The 17,484-nt window shown below is 47.3% G+C and overlaps 1 protein-coding gene across 2 annotated transcripts in view; it reads left to right on the top strand.

Moving 5' to 3' along the window:
* The first annotated feature begins 1,978 nt into the window (after positions 1-1,978).
* The window catches only part of IL5RA (interleukin 5 receptor subunit alpha), a 36,439-nt gene continuing 20,933 nt past the window's right edge, over positions 1,979-17,484 (top strand). For both annotated transcript variants that reach the window (XM_012757872.3, XM_075998457.1), the window contains exons 1-7: positions 1,979-2,060; positions 3,619-3,764; positions 4,885-5,023; positions 7,026-7,179; positions 7,260-7,447; positions 10,289-10,434; positions 14,786-14,924. In XM_012757872.3, coding sequence (XP_012613326.2) covers positions 1,979-2,060; positions 3,619-3,764; positions 4,885-5,023; positions 7,026-7,179; positions 7,260-7,447; positions 10,289-10,434; positions 14,786-14,924 — 994 coding nt within the window. The remainder of the gene's footprint in view (positions 2,061-3,618; positions 3,765-4,884; positions 5,024-7,025; positions 7,180-7,259; positions 7,448-10,288; positions 10,435-14,785; positions 14,925-17,484) is intronic.

Raw genomic sequence — 17,484 nt, 5'->3', positions numbered from 1 at the left:
TAATTGCAAAGGATAGATGTTTATTATTTTTACAAGTATGGTTATAACATACTTCTTACTTTGCCAGTCAGCAAAAGTCCTTTTTTGACCTAGAATTCTTACTATTAAAAATTAGCACAGAGTTAGAGCATATTAAATATCATTTCAGGAAATGCTGATATTTCAAGGCATCACCTTTATAACTTGAAGAGGAAGCTGTATTTGTTATTGCTGTTGTTGTTAAGGATTTTTTAATCTTTGCTTCTCGGGCTTAGCAAATTACTAATGCTTCCCTTTAATATGTTAAAATTCTCACTTGCTGAAACTTTATGAAAAATTAGAGTACCTGCTTTTGTCGTCATCATCATTGTTTTCAAACATTCTTTTTTTTTTTTTTTTATGTCGCGTGGAATTGTCAGAGAAAAAGAAACAGGATTATTGTTTATCAAAACTGGCATAATCCTGATTAGCAATTCTTAAGTGTACCTGAAAAGGGAATTGAATGATTTACATGCTGCTCCTTCCCTGCTATTGTGGCATTTTTTATCAATTTCATTAGTCAGTTAAGCAGCAATAGTAGTAAGTTAAGTAGTAAGTTAAGAAGGAATAATGAAATTAAGAGTTCGTGCTATTTCCTGAAGGTCTCCATTTAGCTAAGCTCTCTCCTGTGGTTCTACTGGAATTACATTTGAAATATATCAAGCCATTTAAGTAAATCTTTAAACTGAACATTATAATTCATCGTAATTAGTGCCACAGAGTTGACAGAGCTTAGGTTTTGCTGCTGGAAGATCTCAGATCAGGTCCAAGTTGCATTACTTAGCAGCTGTTTGATTTTTGGTGAATCGTTTAACCTTTCAGACTCCTTTCCTTTGTGGGTAGTAGGAATACTATCCATGGAAGGAATTTCCATAATGGATAATAACTGTACATGCCTGGCACCAAATCGCTGGAGGAGTGAGTGCCTGCAGGAAGAACTTCTTTGTTAAATTGAGGACAGCACTCGGCAGGTGGAAACCGTGTGTGCTATTTGTCCTTTAAAGTTCTGTTCCTACGAAATACGCCTTTCAAAATTTGCAGAGGAAAAACTCAAGGCTCCTCATCCACAATTCCCAGCACGCGATCCCCAATTTTCTTCTCTGACATGTAGAACATGAGGCTGAGGCTTTTCTGCCTGTTCACACTGGGTTATGACGACGTTCCCTACTCTCGATTCATTCGCATTGCCCAGTTGTTTCAAGTAGGTAGAAATGTTGTCTTTTTTTTCTCCAGGTCTATGTTCTTCCATTCTTTTATGACTTGCTCCCATTTGGGTTCATTAAAAAAAAAAAAAGAAAAAGAGAAAAAAAAAATCAGCCTCTCCAAAGCTCAAAGTAGCACAAGTTTATTCTGTGTTCATGATACAATGTTTCTCTCCCCCACATTACAAATTGTTTTGGATTCAAGTTTCTTGCCATGTTGGTTCCTATTTAAATTACTCATTAATGAAAATGGTACTGTTGCTTCTTTCTTTTATGAACTGTGCCTGGAATTTTCGCTGTGCAGAGAGATCTGCTCTGGTCTCCGGCTGGCTAGCAGCCCTGCCCTGCTGTTTCCCTCTCTTCCAGCTTCGCACAGGCTCTGTGCTCCACCCGGAATGTTCTTTCCCCTTTTGTGTGTGTCCAGAACTCTACTTCATCCTTGAGATGTCAAATCAGGAGTCTCTTTGCTCGTACTGGGCCCCATACATACCTTTACTGGGGAGGATTTTTGACTGATTTACAATGATTGATTTCACATTTCCTTCTGCCTCTCAGATTATGGATGTCCCTTTGAAGGGACAGACTAAGATTTGGTCATGTCTGTATTTCCAGCACATAACAGATATGTCATCAGTGTTTGTTAAATAGCCAAATGACCATGTCTTACATTAGAAAGTAGCTGTCTGTTTTTGTAAAAAAAAAAAAAAAAATGGCAACAGGATGATTTAGATTTTCATTTCCCTTGTTTTCTGTAGGCTATGATCACCATGGTGCCTGTGTTGCTGATTCTTTCGGGGGCTGTGGCAATATTGCAAGCAGAATTATTGCCTGCTGAAAAGTGTAAGAGCCTTCTATTCTATTCAGTGATGTTTTCCTTAACAGACATTATAAAAGGATAGCATTCTTTTCTCAAATTACAATTAGAAATATATATGGATTTTTATAAAAAGAGAGTATCTCTTTCTGAAGACAAGCTCTTTTAACATATCCTATTTTAAGAAAGCAATGTTAGAGAAATGCAAATTTTATGCTGCAGTGGGAGACCAGATTCCAAGTGTGGACAGACGGACACTGTGGACTAAATCTGGTGCCGGTGACCACGTTTGCAATGTCTTCTCTTGCAAGGGAATAAATAGTTAGAAAGCCTCACAACCAAACATTAAGAAACTCCCACTACGTTTTGTTCTGATGCATGTTGCATCTATGGCATGGTGTGGTGACAGAATTCAAGAAAGGAAAACTGTGACATGGTCCTAATGTAGCCTTGTCTAATAGAACTTTCTATGCTAATGACGAGGTTCTAACTCTGTACTGCCCAATATAATAGCCACCAGCCAAATGTGACCATGGAGCACTGAAATGTGGATAGTGCACCTAAAGTAATGAGCATTTGATCTTATTCGAGGTAATTTAAATTTGAACAGCCACAAGTGGCTCTCATAGTGGACAATGATATGCAGACAGAGCCCTAGAAAACCGTATAGTGTGGATACAGAGTTGTGGAAGGTTGTGCGATGGAAAAGTCCTGACAACTGAGTATGTAAATAAAAGAAGGTTTTTGTAATTATATTCACAGTATTGTCCTAATTTTAGTAAAAAAAAAAATTAAAGAGTTTTATAAATATATGCCCCCCCCCCAAAAGTATAGTGAATATATCATTTGTTAATGCCATTCTTGGTAGTAGGATTGTGGGATGTTTTTATTTTCCTCTTTTTGCTCATCTGTGCTTTCCAAAACTGATACAATGAACAGGTCTTGAGTTTGTAATTAAACGAAGGCTTTTCTTTTGAAAGCCAAGTCAGACAGTGAGTCATGAAGGGAAGACAAAGGCTGTTCTTTCTATAAATGCCTATTTAAGAAATTTTGCTCACAAATATTCTTGACTGTGACTCACAATGAGAGGCAAATACACTTTACAGGATGAACTAGCACACATACCCATAGGTAAGCACCTTCATTAAGAGAAACAAAAGATTCATCAACCAGCTCTCATTCTTCTTATGTTTTATGCACCCTGGTATTTTCTATTCTATTTTTCTTCCATAGCGTTAAAAAAAAATTACTGGCCACAAACTAATAAATTGTTGTCACAGATCATTAATGCATAATAACTCTCAGTTTGAAAACGATGGCTATAGCAAATAATGATGTAGTAAAATGTTCATATTTCGATAAAAAATCATGTAGATGTTAGAGGTAAATACCTGGGCAAGGTAAAAGGGACAATGATTTAAAAACGATTTTAAAGAAATATCTTTCAAAATTGTTTCAGGATGAGGCATACAAAGAGCCATAATAAAATAGTATGCTACATAATAGAATATTTTTTTAAAAAAATTAAAAGTGCTGTGCATGTATTTGAACATTGCCTCACTGCTCTGTTCTTTCAACCAACAGTTTTACTTCTTCCACCTGTCAATTTCACCATCAAAGTTACTGGTTTGGCTCAAGTTCTTTTACATTGGGAACCGAATCCTGATCAAAAGCCAAGAAACGTTAATCTAGAGTATCACGTGAAAATAAATGCCCCACAGGATGATGATGTAAGTGTTTATTCCGATGGCAATCCTTATTTCGAGTAAATATGGATTTTGACTGTGTTTTATCAAATGAAATTTTAAGTTAAAAAAAGAAGAAGAAAGGAAACTACTAAAGGGTTTGATGTTATGTTGTCAGTAGTGTCTCTGCAGCAATGGCTGTAAACTCGTGCTGTGCATAGACTATTTTCATTGTGCTTTGAAGTTTTGTGGAAATCGAGTTAAATGCTAAGTTTTGTGCGTCTCACATATAAGCTTTTTTATAAGGAAAATTATTTGCTTTTATCTGGGAACTCCTCATTATAGAAATGATTATTTAAAATCTCTCCTTTTGTCAGTCCATTGGGGATAGGGCTAGACTATAGAGATTTAATTTATGGAAATTAAATTTATGGGAAAAAGTTCTTATTTTTAATATTGCTTATAGCTAAGTCAGGATAAAGGTTGGAAACTCTACTGATACTCTGATACCTAAATTTCACAATACCACTTAGGAAAGCTATTTCTCTCTGCAAATTATAGTTTATGTTGTTAAATAGAGTCTTATTTGAAATGCATTGTTTTATTTTTCAATTAAAAGTGGTTTCTCCTAAAAAAAAAAAAAGAAAGAATGTTTAGGCACAACGAATTAGATATGGGTGTTCTGTTTCCTCTAAAATGGCCAACAAAACAGAAGACAGTAGCCTAGTCAAATGGGAAGAGGCAGGCAGGGGATACAGTTATAGAAACCAAGCTAAAAGCACCTGCTGAATATCAGGTGTCCAATAAAGTCAAACAAAGGCAGAAGTGATTTGTAATAACGATTTTTCAATCAGTGTGGAATTCTAGGGAGTTTTCTGTCAAAACATTCACCTCTATGGAGGTGGCTGGAACTACAGATGGTGGTAAAAGGGATACTTGCAATATCGTGTTTGTTTTTATAAGAGGAATGTGTTCATGTATCATTGAGGAATCATATTATTATTTCGATGGTTTTGTTTTTAATTTTTTTTCTGGCAAAAAACTATTGCATTGCATTTCCTTTATGTGTCATTTGCAAAGTGGAAGAAAATGCACATTTGGTTAGAATAGCTCCCTTAAGGGTATTTCTCTGTTGTGTGTCATGACTTGTGGGTTTTATTTTTAGTATGAAACCAGAAACACCGAAAGCAAATGTGTCACCATCCTCCACAGAGGCTTCTCGGCGAGCGTGCAGACCATCCTGTGGCACGGCCCCTCCCTCCTCGCCAGCAGCTGGGTTTCTGCTGAGCTCAAAGCACCACCGGGTAAATGCAGGCCTCAAGCACCCTGTTTTATGTTTTAGACTTTGCCAATATGGGAATGTAGAAAAACTAGCAATAACTAGTTTTGTCTTCAGCCAGTCACCAGTTCCTACTAAGCCCTCTGCCATATCATTGACGTCCCACCCCGGGCTGCTATTAGTCCTTGTCATCCTAACCCATCCGATTCCATCTGGCACGTTCCTACAGACTCCACTATCTCTGTGTTGGCCTCCAGTGGAAAGTTGGTGCTCCTGCTACTTAGAACCAGTGATACTTCTGATGAAACACTTGAACACACACACACACACACACACACACACACACACACACACACACACGAGGGGAAAGAAAGAACACAGGAGAAGCCACCAGATCCTGAGATACGTGAGTGATCCTGATTAACAATGGTGTTGGTCAACCCGGCCATGAGCAATTTTCAAATTTTCCTCTTGTCACATCACTGGATGGAAAGATCATGCCTCCCGGATTGCACTGGGGACTTCAAACGGTACCATAAAGATCTTCCCACTTACTCGTTACGACTTGTTCTGTACCAGCCAATTCAGAAGGGCATGATCTCAAGTAACAGAGACTAATCCAAGGTAGTCACAAGATCATAAATACGGGTCCTCATATGTGCCTTATGTTAAACCACTATTCCACCTGTCTATAGTGAGTAACGATTTTACCCATGATGCACTTTTCAGCTTACGTTTCTGTAGTTCCATTATTCTCTGAGTGCTCCAGCACAAATTGATCATAATAAAAATTTAATTATTTCTGCCTTGAAGCAAATGGAATTCACACCAAATAATTCCTCGGGTGGGAACTGTAAGATGAGCAGACTTTGGAAACTCTAAACTGGACTTGGCCATGGACTATCTATCTGGTCATGCAGTACATGGACATATATACATAAGTAATATTTATATCATCCATCTATCTATCTATCTATCTATTATCTATCTATCTATCTATCTATCTATCTATCTATCTATCTATCTATCTATCTATCTATCTATCTCAAAACAAACTGGCTTTACTCAGTCTTCTTTCTGTCTTTAAATTCTCCACGGATAATAGGAGACTCGCTCCCATCACCTTTTCCCTCTACCCCTGAAAGACACTGGCTGACAGTGATACACATGAGCTGCAGGTGACTTAAACTGAGCTAAAAAGCCCCTTCTATCTTTGGAGGCTCCCACTTTGGCTGACTCCCTGACCCCCATCCCAAGGTGCTTTTTGCTTTCTCTTAGCAATCACAAACAGGCCCAGTGTTTCCCACACTGAGTTCTGAAGAGCAACAGTTAACATCATAACAAGAGGATTGGAATGAAAATGAGCCGTTCCAATCCCGTAATTTTGGCAAATCTCGGGTGAAACAAACATAAAGAGGTTGCATTAAAATCTCAACATCTCCTTTGAAGTCCTGGTATATTAAAGAGGACTTTAACATGCTAATGTGCATCGAGTCTCTAAAGTAGCGATATTATTTTGCAAAATAATACTCATTTCCTTTGGGGGGGGGGCAGCCATCTATTTTCACTCAGGAAGCATCTGGATACAATGGAACCAGTCATACAATTCCAGGATTGACAGGGGCCCTGGAGACCTTCCTTGTCCAGCCCTCTCTTGAACAGTTGGAAACACAGAGGCCCAGAAGTACTAGGGGCGAAGGTGTCACGGCTAGTTCCCGGTGGCGTTTTGCTGGACACCAACCTCTTGAATTTTCACGCATGGTATCTCACAAACACAACCCTCCGCACCTCCCACCAAAGTAGCTAGAAAGTTCTTCAATGTCAGAAATTGGGGCTTTGTAAGGCTTAGTTTCACCCTCCATCCAGTAAGTTGGCCTTCTGCAAACAGTAGGTTTCTATAAACACGTGATGATGATTACTTTTCGGTAGTGGGTGAGACGGTCACAATCGCTGTGGTCCCCAGAGAAGTACAAAATTCAGAAGGCGTCGTTGACAATGTTTTGTTCTTTTTATTTTTGACCACCTAGGGTCCCCTGGAACCTCCGTTGTGAATTTGACTTGTACCACGAACACGGCAGCCGACAACGGCTCGAGCTTGTGGCCGTACCAAGTGTCTCTTCGCTGCACCTGGCTCGTTGGCCAGGACGCCCCTGAGGACACGCAGTATTTTCTCTATTACAGGTTAGTACCACACCTATTTTTCCTCATGCAAATGGGTTGTTTCCTCCAACTTTATAAAACCCATGAGTGTTCCAATGTAGGTATGGCTCTCAGACGGAAGAATGCCAAGAATACAGCAAGGACGCACTGAAGAGAAACATCGCGTGCTGGTTTCCAAGGACTTTTATCCAGGGCAAAGGGCGAGACTGGCTTGCGGTCCACGTGAATGGCTCAAGCAAGCACGCCGCGATCGAGCCCTTTGATCAGCTCTTCGCTCTTCACGCCATTGGTAAGACAGATCTGACCCAAAGCCACGCTGACGGGGTGGCAGAATCTCGGTACTGGAAGGGATGATAAAGATCACCTTGGGCCGGGCGCGGTGGTGGCTCATGCCTATAATCTTGGCGTTCTAGGGGGCTGAGATGGGAGGATCACTTCAGGTCAGGAGTTCGAGACCAGCCTGAGCAAGAGCGAGACCCCCATCTCTACTAAAAAACAGAAAAACTTAGCCAGGCAACTAAAAATAGAAACAAAACAAAACAAAAAAATCATCCAGGTGTGGTGGTGCTCAGCTACCCAGGAGGCTGAGGCAGGAGGATGGCTTGAGCCCAGGAGTTTGAGGTTGCTGTGAGCTAGGCTGACGCCACGGCACTCACTCTAGCCTGGGTGATAAAGTGAGACTCTGTCTCAAGAAAAAAAAAAAAGTCACCTCATTTGACTGCTTTTCTTTTCTTTTTTTTTTGAGACAGAGTCTCACTTTGTCGCCCAGGCTAGAGTGAGTGCCGTGGCGTCAGCCTAGCTCACAGCAACCTCAAACTCCTGGGCTCAAGCGATCCTCCTGCCTCAGCCTCCGAGTAGCTGGGACTACAGGCATGCGCCACCATGCCCAACTAATTTTTCCAATATATATTAGTTGGCCAATTAATTTCTTTCTACTTATAGTAGAGACATGGGTCTCGCTCTTGCTCAGGCCGGTTTCGAACTCCTGACCTCGAGCAATCCGCCCGCCTCGGCCTCCCAGAGTGCTAGGATTACAGGCGTGAGCCACCGCACCCAGCCTTGACTGCTTTTCTGATGCTGTGTTTTCATCTGTCCCATGTTTGAAAACCGCTGGGGCAAGACTTGCAGCACTACTGATGTTGATATTTTGGGCTGGAACACCCTGGAAACTCTGTGTTACGAGGGTCTGTCCTGGGCACTGTAGGATGTCCAGCAGCATCTGTGGCCTCTACCTGCCATATGTCAGCAGCATCTTCCCTGCCCCTCCCAAACTTGTGACAAAACATTGCCTTGGACGTTGCCAAACATCCCTTGGGGGGTAAACTTTCCCTCCACTGAGAATCACTGCACCAGGAAAAGAGCACGCACTGTTTGAGGGAGGAGCCTGTTTATTCTTTCATCAGTTCTGACGGGTCTGTGAAGTGTCTGCCCCTGGGTCCTGTGAGGGACTGGTCCCTCTGAATGACTCTACCCTTTCCCCACTGCATGGCCCCTCGGCTGCTCAAAGGCAGCCGCGTCTCCCACCCTGGGGCCCTTCTTCCCCAGGTGGTGCATTCCTCACGTCAGCCCCCCACGACCTGCCACCCTCCCGGTCCCTCTCCTCTGGACACTCCCGAGTCTCTCTCTTGGGCTGGGACTCTGAGCTCCAAACATGTCACTCAAGGTCTCACCTTCCCATACGGAAGATACTTGTCTTCCTCCTAAAAAAGTCTGCTAATGAAAGCCATCCGGAGGCTGTCAGGTAGCATTCTTGATACCAATGTTCGAGACTCAGTGGTGGGTGGTTACTAGGGGGGTGGCGGGTCAGGCTGCCTGGATGTGGGTCCCGGATGTCCCCACCGACTCACACAGGGACCGCAGGCCAGCTGGCCACTCCTCTGCACCTCATCTTATCTGGAAAACAGAGAGAAATGAACACTTCCTGTGAGGTTTTCGTGAGATGTGTGTTACTATTATTACAAAGCGCTTAGAGAGCTCCAGTTGCGCAATTGGTCAGCATGCGGTACTTATATGAAGTGCTTAGAACCGTGCCTGGCATAAGTGTTGAATAAATACCCTAAAATACTATCCAAAGGGCATGATTCAGCTGTCACATTGCTATCAAGGGGAGTATAACTTTGTTCAAAGAATTATAGCCCTTGCTAAAGAGATTATGCAATTCCCTTCAATAGTCTATTTCATAGTTGACCTAAAAATGCCACTTTTGTGGAAATGGGCAGCAGGAGATGCCCAGGAAGACTTGAGACGCAAGGATATTAATATGAACATGGATGTGGTCTGGTACAGACTACAGGATTCATTTTCTTTCATGATTTCTAGTTTATCGAGGACAATTCCTGGGATTCCTAAAAGAAAGGAGGACTTTCTCCATTAAGAATTTCCGGCTTAGGGCATGGCAGGCTCTGAAGCCAGCGGGGACCCCATTCTTAGCTCGTTCCTATGATCCGTTAACTGTGAGATCCAAATCAGACAACCAAGATGAGGACACTCGCTTGGCAATAATTTCTGCTTACCTCCCAGGGCCGTAACACAATCAAGTGAGATCTCAGGGGGGAAGAACTTTAGATTCATAAGGCAAATGTTGCCCAATCCATTCTTTTTACGCAAAAGCAAACTGAAGCTTCCGGCTCTATCCCCAAAACAAAACAAGACACGCTCATCAAAATGAGACAAAAACTGAAGCCCAGAAAGGGGAAGTGATTTGCCCAGGGCCACACACCTGCCAGCAGGTAGAGGCAGGACTTGGTGGGCGCGCGGGCGCTCCGGGGCAAAGTGTTCTCCATGGCCAAGTTTATCGTGGACTTGGTTCAACTTGGGAAGTTAGAAGGGTTGGTGTTGGGTAAGTCTTGTAGTGAGCTCACAGGGCAGGGGTTCAGCCATTCTACTCCACTGGGAGTAAGTCTTGGAGGTCACAGGAGGGGTCTCTTCTTCAGCTCTACAAAGCACTCGTCTTGTGGGAGGCCACCGGCTTCCTGTGGCTTGGAGATCAGTTGATTAAGACCCGATGGTAAATACTTGAGAAAAGCATATCTCAGAAAAGCCTTGAGAAGTGTGTGTGGATTGCACTTATCGGCCCCGATCACTGATTCTAAAGAAATATCACTGATCTCTCATTCTCTCTCTAACCTAGACCAAGTAAATCCTCCACTGAACGTCACGGCTGAGATTGAAGGAACCCATCTCTCCATCCAGTGGGAGAAACCAGTTTCTGCCTTCCCAACCCACTGCTTTGATTACGAAGTGAAAATATACAACATAAGGAAGGGTTATTTTCAGGTAATTCTTTGCGTCATTCTGTTATTTGATGATAGACGTTCCTTTGAGAAGCATTTAAAAATTATTTTCAGCTGGGCGCGGTGGCTCACACCTGTAATCCTAGCACTCTGGGAGTCCGAGGCGGGCGGATTGCTTGAGGTCAGGAGTTTGAAACCAGCCTGAGCAAGAGCGAGACCTCGTCTCTACTATAAATAGAAAGAAATTAATTGGCCAACTAAAAATAGATACAAAAAATTAGCGGGGCATGGTGGCGCATGCCTGTAGTCTCAGCTACTCCGGAGGCTGAGGCAGGAGGATTGCTTGAGTCCAGGAGTTTGAGGTTGCTGTGAGCTAGGCTGACGCCACGGCACTCACTCTAGCCCAGGCAACAAAGTGAGACTCTGTCTTAAAAAAAAAAATATATATATATATATATTTTCAGTGACTGTAACCAAGTTCCATCTTGGTATTAATGAGGTCAAAGTTAACTAACAGCTACCCAGGCATTATGGAAATAAACCAAATCTTACTGGCCTTTTGTTTTGGAAGGACATACTTTGGGTTGAAATTAATACAGAGGATCAGATAAAACCTCATTGGTACTGGTGTTGGTTACAATTTTAAAATGGTGCAGCTGCCTTGAAAAGCATTTTGACAAGTTCCCATAAAATTACAAATATAATTATCATTCTACTTCTGGATATATTATATATATATATAATATATATGATTGAGAGCAGGGACTCAAAGAGACGTTTGCATACCCATGTTCATAGCAGCATTATTCACAATAGCCAAAACCTGGAAGCAACCCCAGTGCTCATGTACGGGTGAGTGGATAAACAAAAGATAGCATATACATACACTGAAATATTATTCAGCCCTTAAAAGGAAGGAAATTCTGGCACATGCTACAACTTGGAGGTACCTTGAGGATATTACATGACATGAGCTAGTTACAAAAAGACAAATACTGTCTGATTCCACTTTTTTGAGGGTGGGTAGTCAAATGCATAGAAACAGACAGTAGAATGGCTGTTGCCAGGAACCGGGGCGTGGAGGGAAGAATGAGGAGCTATTGTTTAATGGGTGCAGAATTTCAGTTTTGCAAGATGAAAAGAGTGTTGAACACTGCTTGCATGACAATGTGAATGTGCTTAACACGACTAAACTGTACATATAAAAGTTGGTTAAAATGGTAGAATTTTGTTATATGTATTTTACCACAATTAAAAAAACCACAACTTACTAGCACTAAGTTTCTGTTAAACGTATTAGCAAAAGGTTCCACGGAAAAGAAACTGAGAAGAGAGTCGACATTTGCTGAGCATGAATTATGTGTCAAGCTTTATTATGTTAGTTAATGCCATACTAACAATAAATCTAATATGCAATTACCGTTCCCATTCTATGGGAACATGAGGCAAAAGAGATGAAGATAACTCGCCCCAAGTCACAAAGCTAGGGGAAAAAAAAATAGGGAAGCTGGGATTCAAAGTTATGTTTCACTGATAGGAGACAAAGCAAATGCCATTCAGTTTGATCCAACAAATATTTACAAATTGGCTTCTTTGGGGGAGACACTCGAGGTTGAATAAGACCGTTTCTGCCATTCAGGGGCTTAGTCACACTCGCCCAGCCTCAGACTGGCCCTGCTACAGTGAAAGCCAGAGAAGTGAGGGAGGGGGACGTGGGCACAGTGACCCGCAGAGAAAGGAATGTAGTGGCACCCACAAGGAGGAAGACAAGCTTGCCTGATGAGACAAAAAGAGAAAGAATTTCCAAGCCAGTGCCTCCAAAAATGCCTACGGGGAAGGACTATTTTTTTTTAAATTTCTAATCCACCATAGATTGGTGCTTTTGCCAAACACGATAAAAATGATTCGCTAGAGAAATCAAACATCGCCAAAGACGTGTAAAATACAAGCCCACTGATCATGTGCTCGGATGTCGTGGCAATGCCAAATTACTATCAAAGCTCCTAAATTACAGTCTCAATTTCTGTATTCACCTCGAGTTGTACATCAGTAATGAACAGTTCCTGACCTGCACCAGTCTAGGAAAAGGAGGAACTCAAAGGCTTGAGAGAGCAGGGTTCCCCCAGCCAAGTGGCAGGTAATTCAGGCCAACATTGGAATCGCAACTGCACCCCCTACCCTGAGACTTCTCCCAGAGTGGCTCTGTAACATTTTGTTAAGGAATGGCTTCTCTTGGCCGGGCGCGGTGGCTCACGCCTGTCATCCTAGCACTCTAGGAGGCCGAGGCGGGCGGATTGCTCAAGGTCAGGAGTTCGAAACCAGCCTGAGCAAGAGTGAGACCCCTGTCTCTAATATAAATAGAAAGAAATTAATTGGCCAACTAATATATATATATGTATAGAAAAATTAGCCGGGCATGGTGGAGGCTGACGCCACGGCACTCACTCTAGCCTGGGCAACAAAGTGAGACTCTGTCTCAAAAAAAAAAAAAAAAAAGAAAAAAAAGAAAGAGATGGGTTCTCTTTTTAAAGCCGTGGCCATGGGCAATGGAAACCACTGAAGAGTTTTACATGGTAGAGAATTATGCCCACATATGCAGAGTTAAATAGTAGTTTTAGTAGCAGTGGACAAGCTGGATGGGGAGGGGGGTAGCACGAGGACATAGGGATATCAGGTAGTGGCTACTGCACAAGTCCAGGCAAAAGGTAACAAGAGCTAACGTAGGCGATGATCATGGGGCAAGTGTGAGGGACAGAGACACATCCAAGGGGTAGGTAAGAGGCAGGTGTCACAGAGACATCTCTCGCACAAGGGACGAGCTGGACAGTAACGACACTGCCCAGTAGAAGGAAAAAGGAGAAGGGCTTATGTGTGAGAAACGGCTTCATTTCAACACTAGACAATCTCATGTCAGTCTAAGTTGCCTGCAGCGAACCAGCACTTAGTATGATGTATGATGAGACTGACCCATCCCAAACTGACCTTTTTTACAATTCAAAAAATGGGTTGAACGTTGATAATTCTCATATAACGCAACCTGATATCTTCTTAAGCTTGGGCTTTACAAAGCTAATTCCATTGAACTCAATAATCCATAACGTAGATATCGTTATCCCCATTTTACAGATGAGTAAACAAGAGGCGTGGAGAGGCCAAGGCACTTGCCCTGCAGGTAGCTGGAGGTAGAGCTAGCACTCGAAGCCTGGCCCGTGTTATAGACTCAAGGTCGCTGCTCTTTCTGCTTCTCTATGCGGCCCCTCCCTGCCCCCCACCCTCCTCCAAGCCCCTGGCTCCGGCTGTTTGAGACGTTCCTATATATATTAAGGATCTGCAGACTTTCTGCCTAAAAAGCCAGATACTAAATATTTTACATTTTGCAGGCCACACGGTTCCTGTCGCAGTTACTCAGCTCTGCCATCGCAGAACAAAAGCAGACAATGACAATACACACACAAATGGGTGTGGCTGAGTTGCAGTGAAACTTTATTTGTGGACCCGGAAATGTCCATTTCATGTAATATTCATGTATCGTATTATTTATTCATTTGATTCTTTTCAACCATTTAAAAATATATAGATCATTCTTAGCTTCCAGGCCACACAGAAACAGACAGCAGGCTGCCTGTTTGCTGATGTCTGCAGAATACGATGGAAATCGTGGGGCGTTGTCTAGCGACGAGACTACCAGGATATGGAGGGACAGGGAGAGCGATTACGTATTCTAGTTATTCTAATACACGCCACTCCAGTCTTTCAATCTGGAAACACCAGTTGGGCCTGGATTGAATCATCTACATCTTCAACTGACGATTTTATATATTTTGATTATAAGATAGCTTCCCAGGCCGGGCGCGGTGGCTCACGCCTGTAATCCTGGCGCTCTGGGAGGCCGAGGCGGGAGGATCGCTTGAACTTAGGAGTTCAAGACCAGCCTGAGCAAGAACGAGACCCCGTCTCTACTAATAGAAAGAAATTAGCCAAACAACTAAAAACATAGAAAAAATCAGCCGGGCACAGTGGCCTCTGTGCCTGTAGTCCCAGCTACTCGGGAGGCTGAGGCAGGAGGATCGCTTGAGCCCAGGAGTCTGAGGTTGCTGTGAGCGAGGCTGATGCCACGGCACTCACTCTAGCCTGGGCAACAAAGTGAGACTCTGTCTAAAAAAAAAAAAAAAAAAAAAAAAAAAGATAGCTTCGCCCCGCCCCCGCCCCCAAAGGTGACTGCCAACACATCCACACTGACGCAGTCTAGAACAATCAGTGTGTGCCCTGTTGATTTGAAGTTGCGTGCTGCACAGTGAGTCACATCACCCACATAGTGTCTCTCGCTCGGATAACTGGCAGAACTTAAAATGTGTGTCTAGGGATTCCCATAATGCCGTTCTTTCCCCACATAGACAGAGAAAGTGACGACCAGGGCATTCGTCTCAATCGTTGACGACGCCTCCAAGTACTGCGTTCAAGTGAGGGCGGCCGTGAGCGCCACGTGCAGAGCGGCGGGGAGCTGGAGCCGCTGGAGCCGTCCCCGCTACGTGGGTGAGTGGCCCACGCCGGAGCCGTCCCCTCTATGTGGGTGAGTGGCCCACGCCGGAGCCGTCCCCTCTACGTGGGTGAGTGGCCCGCCGGAGCCGTCCCCTCTACGTGGGTGAGTGGCCCGCCGGAGCCGTCCCCTCTGCGTGGGTGAGTGGCTCACGCCGGAGCCGTCCCCTCTACGTGGGTGAGTGGCTCACGCCGGAGCCGTCCCCTCTGCGTGGGTGAGTGGCTCACGCCGGAGCCGTCCCCTCTACGTGGGTGAGTGGCTCACGCCGGAGCCGTCCCCTCTACGTGGGTGAGTGGCTCTCCGGAGCCGTCCCCTCTGCGTGGGTGAGTGGCTCTCCGGAGCCGTCCCCTCTATGTGGGTGAGTGGCTCACGCCGGAGCCGTCCCCTCTACGTGGGTGAGTGGCCCGCCGGAGCCGTCCCCTCTGCATGGGTGAGTGGCCCGCCGGAGCCGTCCCCTCTGCGTGGGTGAGTGGCTCACGCCGGAGCCGTCCCCTCTACGTGGGTGAGTGGCCCACGCCGGAGCCGTCCCCTCTACGTGGGTGAGTGGCTCACGCCGGAGCCGTCCCCTCTACGTGGGTGAGTGGCCCGCCGGAGCCGTCCCCTCTACGTGGGTGAGTGGCTCTCCGGAGCCGTCCCCTCTGCGTGGGTGAGTGGCCCGCCGGAGCCGTCCCCTCTGCGTGGGTGAGTGGCTCACGCCGGAGCCGTCCCCTCTACGTGGGTGAGTGGCCCGCCGGAGCCGTCCCCTCTACGTGGGTGAGTGGCTCTCCGGAGCCGTCCCCTCTGCGTGGGTGAGTGGCTCTCCGGAGCCGTCCCCTCTGCGTGGGTGAGTGGCTCACGCCGGAGCCGTCCCCTCTACGTGGGTGAGTGGCCCGTCGGAGCCGTCCCCTCTACGTGGGTGAGTGGCCCGTCGGAGCCGTCCCCTCTGCGTGGGTGAGTGGCTCACGCCGGAGCCGTCCCCTCTACGTGGGTGAGTGGCCCGCCGGAGCCGTCCCCTCTACGTGGGTGAGTGGCCCGTCGGAGCCGTCCCCTCTACGTGGGTGAGTGGCCCGCCGGAGCCGTCCCCTCTACGTGGGTGAGTGGCCCACGCCGGAGCCGTCCCCTCTGCGTGGGTGAGTGGCTCACGCCGGAGCCGTCCCCTCTGCGTGGGTGAGTGGCCCACGCCGGAGCCGTCCCCTCTACGTGGGTGAGTGGCTCTCGCCGGAGCCGTCCCCTCTACGTGGGTGAGTGGCTCACGCCGGAGCCGTCCCCTCTGCGTGGGTGAGTGGCCCGCCGGAGCCGTCCCCTCTACGTGGGTGAGTGGCTCACGCCGGAGCCGTCCCCTCTACGTGGGTGAGTGGCTCACGCCGGAGCCGTCCCCTCTACGTGGGTGAGTGGCCCGCTGGAGCCGTCCCCTCTGCGTGGGTGAGTGGCTCATGCCGGAGCCGTCCCCTCTACGTGGGTGAGTGGCTCACGCCGGAGCCGTCCCCTCTGCGTGGGTGAGTGGCTCACGCCGGAGCCGTCCCCTCTGCGTGGGTGAGTGGCTCACGCCGGAGCCGTCCCCTCTACGTGGGTGAGTGGCCCACGCCGGAGCCGTCCCCTCTACGTGGGTGAGTGGCTCATGCCGGAGCCGTCCCCTCTACGTGGGTGAGTGGCTCACGCCGGAGCCGTCCCCTCTGCGTGGGTGGGTGGCTCTCGCCGGAGCCGTCCCCTCTGCGTGGGTGAGTGGCTCACGCCGGAGCCGTCCCCTCTGCGTGGGTGAGTGGCTCACGCCGGAGCCGTCCCCTCTGCGTGGGTGAGTGGCTCTCGCCGGAGCCGTCCCCTCTGCGTGGGTGAGTGGCTCACGCCGGAGCCGTCCCCTCTACGTGGGTGAGTGGCCCACGCCGGAGCCGTCCCCTCTACGTGGGTGAGTGGCTCTCGCCGGAGCCGTCCCCTCTGCGTGGGTGAGTGGCCCGCCGGAGCCGTCCCCTCTACGTGGGTGAGTGGCCCGCCGGAGCCGTCCCCTCTGCGTGGGTGAGTGGCCCGCCGGAGCCGTCCCCTCTACGTGGGTGAGTGGCCCGCCGGAGCCGTCCCCTCTACGTGGGTGAGTGGCCCGCCGGAGCCGTCCCCTCTGCGTGGGTGAGTGGCTCTCGCCGGAGCCGTCCCCTCTGCGTGGGTGAGTGGCCCACGCCGGAGCCGTCCCCTCTACGTGGGTGAGTGGCCCGCCGGAGCCGTCCCCTCTACGTGGGTGAGTGGCCCGCCGGAGCCGTCCCCTCTACGTGGGTGAGTGGCCCACGCCGGAGCCGTCCCCTCTACGTGGGTGAGTGGCCCACGCCGGAGCCGTCCCCTCTGCGTGGGTGAGTGGCTCACGCCGGAGCCGTCCCCTCTGCGTGGGTGAGTGGCTCGCCGGAGCCGTCCCCTCTGCGTGGGTGAGTGGCTCTCGCCGGAGCCGTCCCCTCTGCGTGGGTGAGTGGCTCACGCCGGAGCCGTCCCCTCTACGTGGGTGAGTGGCTCTCGCCGGAGCCGTCCCCGCTACGTGGGTGAGTGGCTCACGCCGGAGCCGTCCCCCCTGCGTGGGTGAGTGGCTCTCGCCGGAGCCGT

The sequence above is a fragment of the Microcebus murinus genome, chromosome 28, assembly GCF_040939455.1.
Source record: "Microcebus murinus isolate Inina chromosome 28, M.murinus_Inina_mat1.0, whole genome shotgun sequence".
NCBI lineage: Eukaryota > Metazoa > Chordata > Mammalia > Primates > Cheirogaleidae > Microcebus > Microcebus murinus.
This window is presented reverse-complemented; position numbering and strand designations above follow the sequence as displayed.